The sequence below is a fragment of the Chanos chanos genome, chromosome 9 (genome assembly GCF_902362185.1).
Source record: "Chanos chanos chromosome 9, fChaCha1.1, whole genome shotgun sequence".
In the NCBI taxonomy this organism is placed as follows: Eukaryota; Metazoa; Chordata; class Actinopteri; order Gonorynchiformes; family Chanidae; genus Chanos; species Chanos chanos.
In genome coordinates, this window is record NC_044503.1 from 26,386,373 (window position 1) to 26,405,187 (window position 18,815).

At 42.4% G+C, this 18,815-nt stretch overlaps 1 protein-coding gene across 1 annotated transcript in view; it reads left to right on the forward strand.

Annotated features, from left to right (window-relative positions):
- Positions 1-14,711, forward strand: part of bckdhb (branched chain keto acid dehydrogenase E1 subunit beta) — a 42,584-nt gene extending 27,873 nt beyond the window's left edge. The window contains exons 9-11 of the mRNA XM_030784771.1: positions 6,736-6,822; positions 13,009-13,156; positions 14,354-14,711. Coding sequence (XP_030640631.1) covers positions 6,736-6,822; positions 13,009-13,149 — 228 coding nt within the window. The 3' untranslated portion in view covers positions 13,150-13,156; positions 14,354-14,711. The remainder of the gene's footprint in view (positions 1-6,735; positions 6,823-13,008; positions 13,157-14,353) is intronic.
- Positions 14,712-18,815: the final 4,104 nt, after the last annotated feature.

Consider the following 18,815-nt stretch of genomic DNA (forward strand, 5'->3'; position numbering starts at 1 on the left):
CGTGAAAGGAGTAAATCCTTGCTTTTGTTACTGGCTTGTTGTGTTGGCTCAGTGAGAAACATCTCGTTGTTTTGCGAACAGCGACAGCGCAGACCTGTGCGGTCAGTATTTGTTCCCGTGTCGCCGTTTCCATGGCAAATTTGACGATTCAGACTTTTTTTTTTTTTTTTTTGGGGTCCACGTCTACATCGTTTTCAAAAGGCAGCCCTCTTAGAAGAGACTAAAAAGCAAACTTGCATATGGACGTTAGAGACCTGTTGAGTCACATCAGTGATGTGAACCACCCCCACCACACACACACACACACACACACACACACACACACACACACACAGTTAGCATGCATGAGCTTATTATTCTGAGTTTTAGACAAAAAAGACAGAAGGGCGAGGGGATCTGTCATACAGGGTTTTGTGCATATTCTCAGTGTTGATCATGCACCGTCCGTGGGGTCAGTGAGTCATCCGAAAAGAGTGAGTCGGTGAGTGAGGTCCACAGGCTCACAGTAAATAAGCCGTCGGCTGACAGCAGCAGTCAGCGGCTCTGCCCTTTTTATAAGCACTCTGTTCTTTAAATGACAGACGGAACGAGAGAGAGAGAGAGGGTGCGGGATGTGTGGAGCGAGGGAAACGTGCTGTGGAAGAGAGCACAGAAGGAGAGGGAGAGAGAGAGAGAGAGAGAGGGATGGAAATGCTGGGGAGAAAAAAAGCCTCTTACCCTGAAGCAACGGTGCATTTTTTGCAATAAAATCATCATCCAGCGCAAAGGCAATAGTTAGTGTCAACACATTAGCTCACAATAAAATGTCATTTCAGCCATAAAGGCCAGGGCATGTTTGGAGGATAGCATTTGAATCGCAGCAACATGTTATGAAAAGCCACTGTAAAAAAAAAAAAAAAAAAAAAACACCGCAGGCTTCATTTTTCAGAGAGCGAACGGATAAATCTGTCCATGTCACCAATCCCTACTGGACCAGTAAACGTAGTCTGTTTCTGATGGACATAAATTTAGGGGGGAAAAAGAGGAGGGGGAGTGGTTTTATATACTACATATTAACGCTGTTAGAACTAGGGCTGGGTGATATAGCTGAAAAATGTATCACAATAATATGTTTCATTTCGGTCAATATCAATAATTATTTATCATCTTAAATCATTTTTATGATTATCAGGAGGAAAAAAAGGTTGAATTTAACCACTTTATTTTGTATGATGGAGTATTAGGGCCACATTGAGGGGGGGAAAAAATTGTGAGATTTCGAGAATGAGATTGTAATAGTACCAGAATAAAGTCGTAATTGAGACAAAAAGTCATAATATTACGAGAGTAACGTCGTAATTTAATGAGAAAAAAATCTTTATATTACGAGAGTAGCTAAAATCGTAATAAAAGAGGCAGTTTCCTCCAAGTCCATGTGGTTCTTTCTTCAGAATGGGCACAGTTTTTTGCACAATCTTCTCAAAGTCCTGATACTTATGATGATGTGGTGCTGATGTGCCCAATGATGAAGCATTTTGTTCAGCTATTTGTGAAACCTGTACTAAAGTATAACTTCACAAGATGCTTCACGTTCCTCATTTTAACACAGGTGGCAGGCTGCTCTTCTGATATTTCCCCTCTAAAATAATATGTAGCCTAAAATTACGAGTTTATTCTCGTAATGCTGTCTTTTTCCTCATAAAGTATGACTTTATTCTCGTAATATTATGACTTTTTCTTGTAAATTACGACTTTTTATTCTCGTAATATCTTATTCTGGAAATCTCAAAAAAAAAAATTCCCCTCCATGTGGCCCTAATACTCCATCGTAATTTTGACTTTAACCACCTTACCTTTATCAATAATTTCCTCACCATCTTCACCCATTTTCTCACTCCACGCTGTTTCTATTGTTGTCACAACCGAATGCTACTCCTGTGAAATGATTGGCTGTTTGTGTGTCACTCATAGCACGCTCCATTATCAAGGGAGATGATAGGCTCTGACAACCATTCACACCTGGCCACATATGACTCCAACGACACTTAACGACTGTTGTTGAAGGAGAACTAACTACCAAGTCACGTGATGACCTTGACAACGACCCCACAGAGGTTAAATACCTGGGACTCCCCACCAGTCAGTCAGAACTGAGGAAGCCTCTTGGATGAGAGGTGAAACGTCTTCAAGAATCTACAACCAAGTCCAGTTGCCCTTGACTTAACCTTTCTTGGATAACCGGGACCTGGATGACTGAGAATCTTCACGGATGATATGACAGGCAGTTTATGAGCCAGGGAGGGAGGACGCTTGGGGTTTGTTCATGCAACCGAACTTTGTATATTCGTTACGTGCTTTCTTGGTGGTTTGCATTCAATGCATTTAAGTGAAAACATCAAACGTTCTGTCGAACAGATTTCTTATTGCTATCGATGAAGTGTCTATCGCGGTACATAGCGCATTCGTTTTATCGGCAAGGCCTGGTCGGAAGTCAGTCGCACCAGGGCGCCTAAATATTTTTTCACATTCGCACACCAACATTTTTACTCGCACACGTGAGTGAAATGGTTGCGCTGTGGAACCCTGTGGGGAGGAGAGGATCGTTTTTCGTCTGCAGTCCCAACAAGTGATTAACTTCTGTGAATCACCCACACCCACGCACACAATTGAGTCATAGATGTACCAGACCAACAACGTGGGAAAAATTCCACGAACAATTCGTAGTTTCCTATCAACTGTGGTATTTACTGTTTTTCCATGTCTTATTGGAAAGCTATTAATTATGCAGATGTGTTTTTTTTTTCCATCTGAGTCAACGCTCGACAGCTTTTGATTAAGTCGGCATCTGTTAGCAGACACGTTAAATAAACACTTTAACAGGATGCTGTGGCGTTATCAATGAGCGGTAATGGTCAAAGAGTTAGTTTTACCAAAGTCTGTACAAGCATACACAAGAGTTTGCTAGCAAAAAAACAACTGCAAGAGTGTGCATTTTCGCTACTTCACAGTAGCAGAAAAAAGAAAAGACAAAAAATGTGTCTTTTCACTCTCGATTTGTTCTTGCCCCTCGAGTTGCTGGAAAATTCAGGATTTTTTTTTGTTTTTTTTTGTGAAGCGGCCACTCTTAACTGGGTCGTTGGCTCTTTTTTTGCCCGGACGGTTTGAAATTCTATCCCATGATATTGTAATAACAGCGCAGGCTTCTTTGTGTTCGAGGCATTTGAGGAATGCGCTTGTGATGCTTTGGGGACGAGAAACTCTTCAGACCCACACAAAAGCCACTAACGCCCGTTAGCCATCAGAGTGAATATGAACGGCTTATGTGTCCGCGCTCTGTGAGCCTGTGTGTGTCGCTCATGGGAAGCAGGTCAGATTTAGGGTGGAGAAGTGATTTTTAAAGGTGTCAATTCATTTAAATTCTTTTTTTTTTTTTTTTTTTAATTTTTCTGACTCACTCAACTCATTATTTGACCCTGTAGTAATAAAATCATCCATCAGGATCATTACTTCCGTCATTGTGCATTCTGAACCAAAAATGTGATTTGTTCACGTCCAGAAAAGTAGCTGGAGCGGTTTTTATTGCAGTTCTGTCAATGCTGTCGTCAGTCCGTCACACACACACACACACACACACATGCACACATACACACACTCACCTGCGCACTGGACGTTGACAGGTCTTAGACACTCCCTGCCTCCTCGTGACCCAAAGCTGTCTAAATATTTGTCTGTTTGGGATTGGGGTTATCCCCATGACAAGAATGAAATACCTCAGTGCTGGTGTCTCTGGTTTTTGCCCTTGGCTCTGTGACTGGAGGATGCATTCCCAGTGCTTTGGACTCTGGAGTGAACAGCGCTCCCTCTCCCCTAGCCACGGTCGAAAACGTTATCGGGTTGCAGCGGGCGTCCGTCGGCCCGTGACCATCGCGTGCCTGCGACTTTTTTGGCAGGGTCTCTGCGCAGGTGAGGAGGGGGACCATCCCATTAATTCCAGTTCCTGCCGCCATCTGGATGGACCATTACCTGACTGGAAACCGTAGATGCTTTCCAGAGACGGACGGAGAGAGAGAGAGAGAGAGAGAGAGAGAGAGAGAGAGCAGGTTTCGTTTTCCCTCCGGCGCTTCCGTCCCTCCGCCTCGGAATGTCGACCCCGTCCACATTTTCGGTTCTTCTGCTGCGAGGAAGGCCTTTATATGATCGAGCGGAGATGGAGAATAAAGACTAGCGATAAGCTACACAAGCTCCAACGCATGGAGCAGCTGCGTACAGCTGGCCGTAGCTTAAGCTATGTCATCCCGTTGCAGCTGTGTGGTCAGATGTGCTCCGTCAGCAGGAGTTCTAATGAAGACAGATGTCAGATCTCCACTTAATTTTTTTTTTTTTTTTTTTAACACACATTTAATTACTACTCCCCTAACAGTCCCTCAGAGCTACCCACGCAAATAAAATTATTACCGCTTTTAAAGTTTAGTCTTTACTGATTTGTGTTCTGTTTGACACTCAGGAGAAACAAACTATAAATGACATTCCTAGTGCGATGGCTTCATAAATTTAGTCTCTGCTGTTAAGATTTCATTTTAAAACATCTAAACAGTCATCAGTAAACAGGACAGTAGTCAATAAGACAGTAGTCAATAAGACAGTAGTCAATAAGACAGTAGTCAATAAGACAGTAGTCAATAAGACAGTAGTCAATAAGACAGTAGTAAACAGGACAGTAGTCAATAAGACAGTAGTCAATAAGACAGTAGTCAATAAGACAGTAGTCAATAAGACAGTAGTAAACAGGACAGTAGTCAATAAGACAGTAGTCAATAAGACAGTAGTCAATAAGACAGTAGTCAATAAGACAGTAGTCAATAAGACAGTAGCCCTAGTTTTACAACACAGTAGTGCAATGCTGAGAGTTGAGAGTAATACAAACACGTAGTGCCTAAACCATTGAGAAGGATTGTGTGTGTGTTTGTTTTTTTTTTTCCCTTTGTATCACGGTTGTAACCGAGGAGAAGGAGGAGAACAGGAAGCGTGAGGCAGGAGAGCGGAGACGAAGCGAGTGTGTAGTTTAAGGAGAAGGAGAGAGTCACTCCGGTGGCTGTGTGCTGCGGTTTGTTGTGGGCAGAACCTCCTCCGCATCCTGTAATGTGGGGTTCTAGTAAAGCCAGAGGAGACGCCTGGGCTCGCCGATCACCCTGCTCCTCTGGCTGTGTCAGCACAGAGAACTCTCAGCTTTAATCAGCCGATTACGCCCTCTCACACCTCCTCAGCTGCACCAGCACACACACACACATGCATATACAAACACATACACACACACACGCACTCACTCACACACACACACACACATACATATACAAACACATACACACACACACACACACACACACACACGTACGAGGTAGCAATATGCTTCACATGAGGTGAACTTACACTTAAAAATGATGACCTAGTGCTGTTTTTACCCCCTCCTGTGCATCCGTGCGTGCATATGTGTATTGGTGGCAGTGTGTTTACTGTTGTCAAAGTGATTTGGCTGGACAGAGACATGACTCACACACAGGGTGCTGATGAGATGAGAAGGTTCTGAATTTGATTACCCAGATTTCATACTCTCAAATTAAAACCCCCCTCTGTGTGTGTGTGTGTGTGTGTGTGCGTGTGCGTGTGCGTGTGCGTGTGTGTGCGTGCGCACACGTCGCTGCCAGATCTGCTGCCGTGTGATTTTGGCCTTTCAGTGTGTGTGTTTTATGTAAAGTGATACCGGGTAAGCTAAATGTTGCCTGGTCTGTTACCCTGGCAGTAGATTAACTCATTTATACATGACAGAGCACAGCTAATCCTACAAACTCTTTTTTTCTCTTCCAAGGCAAACACACAGATGTGGCTGCCGGTTTATTTTCGAAGCAGCTGGTGGAGAAACATCACGTGTTTACGTTTTGGCATGTATTTAAACATTTAAGGCATATGGCCAGTATAAAACATTACAGCGACAGACATGGTCCTAACCAAACAAGTTATAGCTTCATCTCAGATGTACTTCAGATAGCCACATCTGTCCCTCTCATTTATTGATACCAGTTGGATTCGATGCTCGGCTGTTCGAAATGGAGTCGACGGAGTAAATGAAGACGCTGTTTTGTCACAGAGAGAAAGGGCCCCTTTGTCTTTCTTTATCTTTTTCTTTTTCTTTTCCTTTTACACAGCTAGGTGATGTAAAATAAGGTTGGCGAACTCTTATGTCGTAGACTGTCCACTGCTGAAAGCATTGACAGTTAGGATTTTTGAAAGGAGCGTGTTTATTGTTTAACCTATTCATACAAGTTGTGAGTGAATGCAGTACTAAAACCTGGGTAGAGGGAGTTGTTGAAAATAATTGTGCCTTCATGGTCATTTTGTTTTTACGTTTGTGTGTGTTTTTTGAATTTGAATTTGGTTGGTTTTGTGTGATGTTTTAGAGTGACCTCGTGCTGTCCTCGCTGGGTTTGGTTTGAATATGTTTTTGGATGTCGAACACATACCTCTTCCCTCTGGAGCGCTCCTTAATATTTTCCATTTAAAACTCAATTTGTTTCTCTCAGTATAAAACACAGTCAATTCAAAAGTCAGTCCCAGCTAGAGTTCTGGGTTTTTGTTTGTTTTTGGGGTTTTTTTTCCTTTTTGGATTGTATTTTGGTACTGTTGACTGATTGGTTCTCTTCCCTGTTTGTGTGTGTGTGTGTGTGTGTGTGTGTGTGTGTGTGTTTTACTCTGTGTATCCAGTCTGTGGTGAAGACAGGCCGTCTGCTGATCAGCCATGAGGCTCCGGTAACAGGAGGTTTTGCTGCAGAGATCAGCGCCACGGTGCAGGTGAGTCTCTCTCTCTCTCTCTCTCTCTCTCTCACAGTCTCTCACACGCACACACACACACACACACACACACTCAGTCTCTCTCCCTCTAAGTAGTCCTCTGTGACAGTTTTAATGGCCTATGAATCATTTCAGTCTCTTCAAATGTATTTTTAACCTGTTTACTCAAACCTCATAAATGTGACATTCAAAGGGCTCACCATGTTTGGACACAACAAATGAACTGCAATATTAATACCCCAAAACCAAAATACTTTGAAATTATTGTTCATTTCTAGAGGATTAATAACACGTTGAAAGGTTTGTGAATGAAAGCGGCTGTAAAATAATCACAGCTTTGCCTTGATGTTGTTTCGGGGTGAGGTTTACGAGTAAAACCTTTGACTGCAGATTTAATAAATGCAAAAACAGACCAAAAAAAAAAAAAACACTGGCTCGAGATGCTAAGTGCAGAGATTTTGATCAAGCTTCTGTAATCGACTGTCAGAGCTGATTGAACTTGCTGTCCAAAAAAAAAAGCCACATTTCATTAGCCACTCAAAACGAGTCGAGAGTCTTGTTTACCCTCGTTGTCACGTCACGTCCCGTCATGCCTCGCAGGCGTCCGCACAGTGAGGGTGTGTTTTGGTTGCCGATTTTTTTCTGTGCCGGGCAGCTATGAGTCACCCAGGAACAAGCGTCTTTTTTTTTGGCGTGGCTAGTGTGGTGGTGATAGTGTGACAGGGCGGAAAAAGGCACCAAAAATAAAGCTTTTAACAGGAAGGTGTTGAGTGAGTATTCGAGGGACAAACTACTTATAACCGTGGTAATTCTCACTAATCATTACACCAATCTGCAAAAAAAACAACAGCATCTAAGTACAACAAGAGAAGCCGTGTCGCTCTGGTCCTTTACGCGCACAAACAGTGAACGACGCAGAGCCCCTGCGCAGCTTTTAATGACCCGCTTTAAGGACACCGCATTAAAGGAAACCTTGGGAGTCGTGTTTTTTGGGGGGAAAATTAGAAACTGGTGTTTTTAGTTTCTTTTTTTTTTGGGGGGGGGGGGGACGAACATTCCCCCTCGAAAGAAACTCTCTTTGTCCTAGCGTCTAAGTCTTACAGCGACTTCGCCGAGTCTGGGAAGGAAGAAGAGGGGTCGTGTTGTTTCTGGAACCGGACGGCTGGAACGCGGTGGGCTTTCAGGTCGGTCTAGTCGTTCCTGGACACCTCAGTGGAAGAATGGGATGGTTCTCTGTCAGCTGGAATGGGAAGAGGGATGAAAGCTGACTTGCTACGCCTAACCTTGGCTATTCTGATTCTGCGTGCTCTGTGCCATTCATTGGCCTTAGCCATACGCCACGAGGCGCTGAGTGTGTGTTCCTCTCTCTGGCCTGCGTGTCTATGAACTTCGAAACCCAGAACATCTTGCCACATATCGTGGAGCAGATCCCCCTGTGTATTGGTTCTCACCGATTGGCTTTTTTTTTTTTTTTTAGTTTATCTCACACACACACACACACACACACACACACACAGAGCAGCTGTGATAAAACATATAATCATACCTTTTTTTTTTTTTTTAAACCTTTTTTTTCTTTTAAACTAAATGACCTGGATAATGCATTATATTAAACCACATACAGCAACACTTGCTCACTGCCCCCCCTTCCCCACACACACACACACACACACATACATACACACGCACTTGTACGTATTTATTATCCTGAGAAGTTCTGTGGAATCTTCCTCTGTGTGCTCTCTGAGTCCGTCGTGAACAGATGAATCTCGGGCGTGCGTCACACGCTAACAGACAAACTGCGGAGAGCAGACCCACCCCGGCTTTTACGGGCACCGAAATGCCTCATTCCGTCCTGTCCTCCTTGGTATTTCCAGGGCTATAGGCTTGTAATCTGAATGAGTTTGGAATGTAGCATTAAACTACAGGAGAACTCCGTCACGCCAAGCTGCGGCGGACAGCGTAGCATCAAAGTTTCTCAGCTCTGCCCCAGCTACAGTCGGGCCAGTTGAGGATAAAGGGCTTTAGACCGTAAATGCCTGTAGAATCAGAACCAGAGTGTATATGTGTGTGTGTTTGTGTGTGTGTGTGTGTGTGTGTGTTTACGTGGAAGGAATACGGGTTGAGCGCTGTTTCGGACCTTGTACCTTTTTTTTTTTTTTTTACTGTAAACCTTTTCATCCCCCCCCCCATCCTCCCATCCCTCATCCCTTTTTTGCATTCCATTTGAGAGACACACAAATCTTCCCTTCAAAGGGATTGGTTTAATGGAAGAAGCCTGTTGTGCATTTTGAGGAAGCCATTAAAATTAGGTTTGGGCATTGGTACAGTGAAACTGGTGGACTTATCCCAGCATCTGTAACATGACAAACCGCCATCCCCTGCACAGACAGCTGGGAAATCAGAAGTTAGTTTAGTTTGAGCTCAAAAAAAAGGAAAAGGAAAAAAAAAACCAGTCATGCCCATCTCATATTTCTTTTTTTCTGAATCATTTGTGATACAGAGGTAGTTCCTACTACGAGCTGGTACCTGTTTTAACCTGTCCTTTTCGCTTGACCTGTGACCTATTCCGTTTTTGAGAAGTTCACCATTTGTGGGGTAAAAGTGCATACAATCAAAAGTTCAAGTACTGTACTCTCTGTGTGTGTGTGTGTGTGTGTGTGGGTGTGGGTGTGTGTGTGTGTGTGTTTTTGTTTTTAAGAAGTAATGACTCCTCTGTGCGCTTTTGATTCGTGACATTCTCGACAAACTGAAAGGCTACGCTACCACGAACATTTTTCAGCAACTTGAGCATTGAATCCAATCACCCGCACACATCACCAAAACATCGTAATTGTTTCCTGAAATGTGTGTCATCAAACTGGACTTTGAAAGCTTGTTTATGAGTCATAGGAATGGGAGTTGGGATACTGTTATGCCTTTCCCAAATCCAGACACTCTCCTTCATTGACATAATAACTTTTTAGAGCTGGTAAATCAGTGGTTAGTCCTAGAAAACTACCAATACATGTCACCAAGAACTCACACCCCGCTGGTTGAAACCGAAGCTGACTTTGTCATCTTACGGTCGCTAACGTAGCAACGAGTCCTGGCTAAAACAAAATTCCTTTTACCATTTGAAGTAACGTTTTCATTCAGTGCCCTTCAGAAAGACTCTGAAACGTTTGATGTCATCAAGGGTTACGTGTCGGTCGGAAGGTTCCAGAAAGTGGCTAGCTTTGTCCGAAGCGGTCCTCTCTGCCTATGAGGGAGGCAGCCCTCGTATTGTCTTTCTTGGCTCTTGTGACCGGTGATGTTTGCCATTTCCCTGTCACTGTACTCTCCAATCTGTGGGTGTCACTGAAGGAAATGTATTTCTTTCTGACAGTAGAGCAGTTGAAAATATGTACAGAGCAGCAGATTGAAGCTTTCAAACGATATTTTTAAATTACGCCTGGACGCTAGGCCCTGCCATGTTGTCATATTTTTTTTTATGCTGACATTAAAGTATATTGAATATAATGATGCGCTTCACATAGACAAACACTGATTTGAGTGAAACTCGAGTTGTGTTGGAAGCGTTGTCTGCCGGCAGTGGGTGTCTCAATACCACACTGTACTTGTCTTTTGCCAGTAAATCTTCCAGTAACTGTATGTTGAAATGTGCTTCTTTTTTTTTTTAAATTTATTTATGTGTTTATTTATTTATGTTTTTTAATCACTGCAAATGACTCACGAGAGCTCTTCCATTAAAGACTACACACACACACACACACACACACACACACACACACAAAAAAAGCCGTAATTGACACAAAAAAAAAGACCACAAAGAGGCGAGAGGTAGCCTTTGTCCAGACGCCACGCTGTACCAGTGCAGGCTCAGAGACAACGTCTCTATCTCATATCAGTACATAAAAAACGATATTATGTTTTCATAATCTACAAAGCATACATGTGTTACGCTTTACCTCTGAGTCCTGGAATTCAGATCCCTTTACGTCTCCATCCAAGCTGGAATACCAGCGTGAGACTTATGATTCATGTCTCAGCGCTGGGTCGGAGTCAGCGGACGTTCTGTATCCATAAAAAGCAACATGCAAAAAAAAAAAGAAAAGAAAAATGTAAAAAAAAAAAAAAAGTGATGTATAGGCCATCGGAGATCACAGAAATTGCATTTTTCATCTTGGAAATAGTTGTCAGTTAGAAATTGGAATGAATTTTTTTTTTTTCCAGACAATGTAAATGAGCTGGTGCGTAGGGAAAACGGTGAGACATAAACCAGAGGTTTTTATCGATAGCCTGTGTAACTTCTCATTAATGCCTTGATTGCTCCTGCCTGTAAAGTAAACACATGTTCTCAGAGACCTTTATAGCTAATCTTGACCAATCCTGTGTTTAGATTTCCGGTGCCCAAAACCTTCAGGTTGTAAATATGCTAACTTTTCAGCAATTTTGCAGAGAAACAAAATAAAAATCATATAAAACACTGTCGCTTTGATGCTGTTGTAAGCTTTTCGTTGGACAGGGACACAAGACAGATTTCTACATGGTTTTCCATGCAGCTCTGTTTTCACAGCATCCTGTATGACCTGAGGGAGCTGCTTAGATGCTTAGATAAGATGTTGAATTGTGTACGTCTTGTGTGTGTGTGGGTGTGTGTGTGTGTTAGGGTTAGGGTTAGGGTTAGGGTTAGGGTCATCCTGTATGACCTGAGGGAGCTGCTTAGATGCTTAGATAAGATGTCGAATTGTGTACGTCTTGTGTGGGGGGGTGTGTGTGTGTGTATATGTGTGTATGTGTGTGTATGTGTGTGTGTGTTAGGGTTAGGGTTAGGGTCATCCTGTATGACCTGAGGGAGCTGCTTAGATGCTTAGATAAGATGTTGAATTGTGTACGTCTTGTATGTGTGAGTGGGTGTGCGTGTGCGTAAGCGTGGGGGGGGGGGCTGCATTAAAACGCACTCACCTCCTAGGCTTGATCACGACTAATTACCGAGGCCATGGGACTTGACTCAAAGGTGTGATACAGCACAAAGAGCAAGGTTTACAAAGGGGAGGAGGGGTCGGGGGGGGGGGCTTCCCGCACAATGATTGGCCGTGTCCATGCACTGTGCGAGAGAAGAGCACAGGCAAAACACATTCCAGACATCCATCCCAATCCTCCACAAACCCATAAAAAAAAAAAAAAGAAAAGAAAAAAACCCCAAAATCAATTTCTCCCCAGACCTGCTTTGGCAGAGGAAAAAGACTTGACTGTATTAGTCAGTCCAATATGATTTTCTGTAGTCTTAGGCGTCCTGGCTCAGCAATGCTAACAAGCATCCAACTTGCATCTTCTGGACTTTTTGTGTTTTGTTTTTACAGGCCATGAAACGAGGCGACGCACAAAAGGCTCACTCATGGAGCCCGGAGTTCTTTTCGCCTCAGCCAGAAACAGGAGAATGTAGCCATGTTATGCAGGAACTGGACCAAAAACAGGCTTATGTTTATGTGCCGTTCTCTTGCTTCGTTTTCGATTGTTCGACCGTCGGGGGTTTCTGGTAAACGAAAGAAACAGTTCCTGGACAAAGAAATGATGGATCTACTGACATGCGTATTTATTTAGATTTCATTTGGAACGGTGGCTAGGGTCTTGTGTTACTTTGGCTTTGGGAAGACCATTTTATGGTTAATTAAAAAAAAAAGAAGAAGAAGAAGAAGAAATCAGACTTGGAAATACCTATTCTGCCTGGGTAGTCTGAGCATGATTGAGTCTGACAAAAGTCGTACCGAAGTCTTGTCTCAATCTGGTGTTTTGTGAAGATCTCCCGGGGTGCTTGTTGTCTGAGCGTCTCCTGTAGCACGGCTGCTACGTAGGATAAAAAAATCGTACCGTGACATGACTGACTGTTCTTTGCGCCCCTGCCAAAGCTTTGGAAACAGAAGAAAAAGGACACGTCACTCTTTCTCAATCTCCAGCCTCTTTAGAAACCCATTCTTGGTTGGTTTCAAATCTATCTGTCATTCTCTGACTATTATTGCCATGTGTGTGGGGTGTTTTTTTTTTTTTTGGTTTTTTTTTGAGGAAAAATAATTTCTGTACACTAGTAGTGACACTTCAGTGATTGTTGCTTCGGCTGCTTTGACTCTGCATGAACATTGAGGTATCACTCTTAAGACTGACTGAAACTGGCCTTTTCTTTTCTTTTTTTTTTATTTTCCACAGGAGGAGTGCTTCCTCAATCTTGAGGCTCCAATCACAAGAATTTGCGGTTATGACACACCCTTTCCTCACATCTACGAACCTTTCTACATCCCCGACAAGTGGAAGTGCTTTGACGCCGTCAAAAGGATGATCAACTACTGATTCTCAGGTAAGAACGAACAGTGATAACCTGACGAAATCCGCCCGTGAGGTTTTTTTTTGTTTTTTTTTTGTCCACTCACCTGAACGTCACTTCTCCAATTGACGCAAAACTTGGACGACTGATGTTTCTCTGCTTCAAATGAAGTTTTCCAACCCAAAGTTGCCAATCTGTTCATATCTTAATGAAGTCAGCCTGGCTTGAATACATTTTTTTTTTTTTTTTGTATGCGTGTGTGTGTCTGTGTGTCACACTGACATTTTGGTTGTTTCCCATAACAACCCATTGCATTCTTTTTACAGCCTTGGCTGGATTCCCTGAGAAACTGATGAGTAATGTGAGCTCACTAAGCTGTCTCGCTGCTCTCTCCTGGTCTGGAGATTTTAATCCCTGTTTAATTGTGTATGTTATATTGAGCGCAAGTCATAAAAAAAAAAAAAAAAAAAATGGAAAGATGGAGAGCACAGAAGGAAGGAGTTACTAAGTCCTTCAGTTTTGAAGAAGTTAATTGAAGTTTCTGTGAAGTTATTGCAGCCTGTTTTTTTTTTTTTTACTGTGTCAACTGATACGTGAACAAAGTGGCATCAAACTTTTATTTTTTCGCAGATTCAGTTTACCGTTATATATCAAGTTTTATAAGTCTATCAGCAGCTAGACTTGATTCAAGGTTTATTTTAATTCAAAGCATTTTTCTTGATTCCCCCAACCCCCCCCCCCCCCTCACCCCGCTGATTTTGCTGATATTTTATTGTGTTCCATGATAAACCGTTACTTTACCATTAACAAGTTTGGATCCATCCCTTGAGAGACTGATGAATAATATTCACTGAACGTTTTTTTTTTTTTTTTTTTTGGGCTGCTTTCTCTCATCCTGAAGATTTAAATCTCTGCTTAATTGGGTGTCATTTTAGAGCACCACTCGTTAAAAAAAAAAAACGACAGGGAGAGAAAAAGTGCGTCGAAGGAAGGGAGGGAGTGAATCTATAAATCTCTCGAGTCTTGTGAGAGTCAGTTAAGATGAACTGTGAGTGGGAGTCACTTCTTTCTCTCTGACTCCTCTCTCTGTTCTCACTCCCTTGACGTCTCTTCATGTTTTTTTTTTTCCACTTTGTAACGGTTTACATCTTTTGTGCAAGACAACTTTACTGTTTGTTCTGAAAAGATTCAGGGCTAATATTCAGTACGTACCCTCCTTTTCCTTTACAGGACATGAGGACCTTGAACCAGTCCTGTCAGAGATCTCTTCATCATCCAACCAATCAGGTTGCTGCCTCTAGAAAGGACCTTGCATAAACAGACTGTTACCTCTCACAGACATGGACGATAACCACAGACAACATCAGCCATCAGCTGAGCTGAATTCAGTTCTCGAAACACTAACGTATATCTTTGATGGATGCTCTGCCGTTATAGCTATTAGCAGATTTTGTCTCTCTCTCTTCCAGATAACTGTGTCAACACATTTGTGGGGGGGGTTTTTTCCCTTTGTTTGCTGTCTTTATTCTCCTTAGCTGAGGTATGTGTGGTTTGTAAGTAAATTAAACTGATTGGCTTTGCTGTGAAACATTGACTTTGATGGTTCTGCTGTTACTTGGAGACCAAGACCTTCACACTCTCTCTCTCTCTCTCTCTCTCTCTCACACACACACTCACACACACACACACATGGTTTTCCATGGACAGTGTTAATCGTTTGAACAATATTCTAACTTATAGCTCTGTTGTGAAATTAGTCACAGGTTATAGGATTTTCCTACACGTCTTTTTCTCGCTGGTTCTCAAACCGATTGATTGACTCAACCTTCTTTCGACTTTTAAGTATTTTCAAACCACGCAGAGCTACCACGTGGATAAACTTGTCGAAGGTTACTGGAAACAGAATTATTTCACCACACTGAACTTCCAACCTAATGAGTAATTGTAACTAATTGATAAGTTTAGATGATCTTTTGGGCTTTTGCAACGTGGCCGTTAGGGTTCGGTTATTAGGATTTATTATCAACATTTGAAGCAATGGAAACAGACACTGCCACGTCCAACCTCACTTCCATTCAGTCCTGACTCATTAGTGAAAAACCTGTGTGTAATTACCGGGGGAGGGGGGGGGGGGGTCATGCTTTGTTGAATGTGTTTGTAAACCTTAAAGCGAAAAAGCGGTATATTTCCTGTTAATCCACTTCAAGGTACAGAATCCTCTCTTTAAAAACCGGTGTTAAATAAAATTTTGGAAAAATAGCAGTTTGTTTTCATCTAAATGTTTGTGGGGGTTTTTTTTTTTGGTTGTTTTTTTTAGTAAAACACTTTACTAAATGTTCCCGTAAAGTTATTACTGAAGTTGTTTATTTCATAGCTCTTAACTGATTAAAGCAAAGCAGTTTACTTTTGTTTGCACACTGAAATGAGATCAGACATCAGGCGTTGCAGTTTTATCAAAACCGTGATTACATCAGGGGTTTTTTTAATGCCGAATTTGTTTTTGTTTTGTTTTTGTTTTTTTTGTATGCCATGACATGTGTGTTGTGTTCTTGCACACGTGGAACATCTCACAGATCGGGCTGACCTTGCAGTTTCTCACACTGACCACACACAGAGACTGACTTGTGTTTGAACATTCACACTGGCCTTGTCTTCCGCTGAAGCGGATCCTGACGTTTGCTGGCGCGGACTGACCATGCACACCTCCTGCTTAGCCCTCAGTCTGACCAGATCAGGGAGGACAGTTGCGTTTCGAAATAAGTCCACGCATGTGTGTATGTGTGTAACTTTTCCACAAGTATGACTTGCCCTAGTACCTTGGAATAGTCGTACATTGGATGAAAATTCCCTGGCTTGTCTGAGATGCGGTAACGTATCTTATGGATAAGCAGAACACTGTGGGTTTGTTAAACCTGCGTTTTCTCCACCAGTGACGTGACAGACTTGGCTTATGCTGTCTTTTTTTTTTTTTTTGGCCTTTGCTTCACGAGACCGCAGGTACAGATTCGGGACCTGCGCTGTGAAAGAAGCAGAGCTGACAATGCTTTGGGTAGAGCCAATGAACTGACAGCTGACACTGTTTGGTTTCATGGACACGTTTTAGCTGAAACGTTACATTTGAAATTTTGAGTTTGGACATATGTGCACGTGAGTAAGGACTCAAATTAGTCATCTTCCAAAGAGATCTCATCCATTCGTCCATCCATCTTAGATTCAAAACCACAAATAGCATCTGCGTAGTTTATTTTAGATGTATTTGTACTTTACTCTTCTTCCTTTGACTTCCGTCTGCTCTCTGAAGTATAAAAAAGCCTTTGTTTTAGTTGTTGACCAAGAACCTATACTCAAGTCAAATGCAGACATTTTAGCAAGCATTTTAACGTACATTCTGAGAAAACGGAGCCTTAGGTTTGTGATGGTTTATGGCAGTGGGAGAAGAAGTCATTCTGCATCAAACATTACCAGCAAACAAACAGACAGTATTTTATCACCCTCCTCACCTCAAAAAAAAAAGGCAAACCTTTATCACATCACATCCCTGATAATCACCAAATATTCACTAACCTCATGTAAACTTTTGGAGATGGTTCTCGGCGCTTTAAGGTTTCCACAACCACCACCACGACGCCGGGGATGAAATATACAGATAAAATAGTATCTGTCATTTTGGTTTAGAGAGAAAACAGGGGCTCTGACCGCTGTGGTGAGACCGTCCCTCCCTTTGGGCGTGGCAACAGAGATGACCTCTGGCTTACAGGGTGATATAGCATCCTGTGTCATTTAGGCACTATATATACATCGAAATGAAAGCAAGCGCAAAAAGATTCGCTCTGGGAGGCCTTCAGAACTCTTCCCAAACCTCTTCTACCGAAGGGGGGGGGGGGATGGTTCATCCTGTGGTTCCTCTGCCATTAATTTTATCTGTTTTTTCTCTCTTTTTTTTTCTATCCTGTCTAGTTGGTAGCCTTTTTTTTTTTTTTTTTCCAAAAAAACACTTTTTTTAAAAATTGATTTCAGCCTCATGGTTCACCCCACGGTCACACAGATTTATCCAACAGTCAGGAACTGTTACATTTTAGAGGAGAGAAAATTGCTAAATGTGTCTACTTTTTAATCAGAAGACAAACCAACTATTTTATAAAATATGTACCACTGGAACTGTGTGGGGGGGGGGGGGCGTTCAGTAGGGGATAAGGCAGGGAAACATCCTGGACAGGCTGTCAGTCCATCGCAGACTTTGCATAATCCAACTGTCCTAAATCATCTCCACACAGATCAATGAAGATTTTTTTGTTGGATGAATGTGTGTAATTGTCTCATAACTTAAACACTTTTAAATGATGGTTTTAGATTTGCAAACGTAAAGTTATACATTTGAGAATGCTGTGTGCGTCTATGCGTGGAATGCTCGTAGACACAGCTGCACACACGTTTTGTGTAGGGAACACGTGTGAGGCTCTTTTGGCCTGAGGCCCAAGTTGTGAAACGAGGATTTCCAAGGTGGTTCTGCCATGGAATGCTCACACCTCCTTTTTGGGCCTTCTGCAGATCGATGAAAAGCATCCAAAACCTCACTCCTTCCAGGTCCACCACCTCAGACACGCACACCCATGTATGTTCTCTGTCCCTTGTACAAGTCTAAGTTTAGGGTCCTGTTTAAAAATCAGGACAAGCTTGTGTCCATACAGAAGCCTCTTTGGACTGAACAAGTTTGGAAAGCTCTTGTCATCAAGGATTCTTCCGTAGTATGTAAGTCCTGCCATAGTAGTATCGTGTCCTTGAACGACCTTTTGGGGAAACAAGGTCAGAAACGAGTCGATGAAGCAACTCATCCTGAGCATCATCTTGTGTTCTGTCAATAGCACCTGTATTAATGTAACCAACTAAAAAAGACATTAAAATCAAAGGCGTTGAAGGGTTTTGGAACACCAGGCATAAGATGAGTTTGCAGGAGCAGCTGTGCCTTCTGGCAAAGAAAATGGATGCTCTCAGATCCCAGTCCAACCCAGGCCACAGACGTTTACACTTCACTCTTCCCCAAGAGAGGTTTTTTTTTTTTTGTGACTTTCCTGCTCTCCCTTTATTCCATGGCTCCTCCAACCTCCACATGGGGCTTCTGGAAGCTTCCAGCTCTGTGGTAGAAAGCAGCGTAGAGACAGTAACAATGGAAAATTGGTCAAATCTCTTTTTTTTTAATAATCATTTCCTTGAAATAGATGAGTGTGGTGTAGAAGTGTGGAGAAATGCAGAGGAAACTTTGTGTTCATTGAGCCGTCTATTTTATAAAGTAATACCAGCTCTAGTTGTTAGGAAAGAGGCTTCCAAGACCTTTCGGCGGGAATCTACATTCAAACGGACCACCAACAAACATTCAAAGGCAATGTTATATCAAGTATTTAAAGGAAATAAACAAAATAGACATTTCTCAGAATTGTTCCCAGTTTCTCCTTGCTTGTTTTCTTGGTAAACTGTTTTGTCATACATTGATTCAACATTAGATGTGCTTAAGAAGGTTGTGTAAGCATTTTTGTCTATCTCTCTGTTCAGTATCCAAAGACACTTTGGAACGCGTCAGTCCACTGAAGGGTCATAAGAAGATACCGTAGCACCTGCGAGTGGGAGAGTAGGTTCTACGGCTACACTTATTTGAGTTTGAGACACGCTTATCCCCGTTTTTAGACAGCTATTCCGC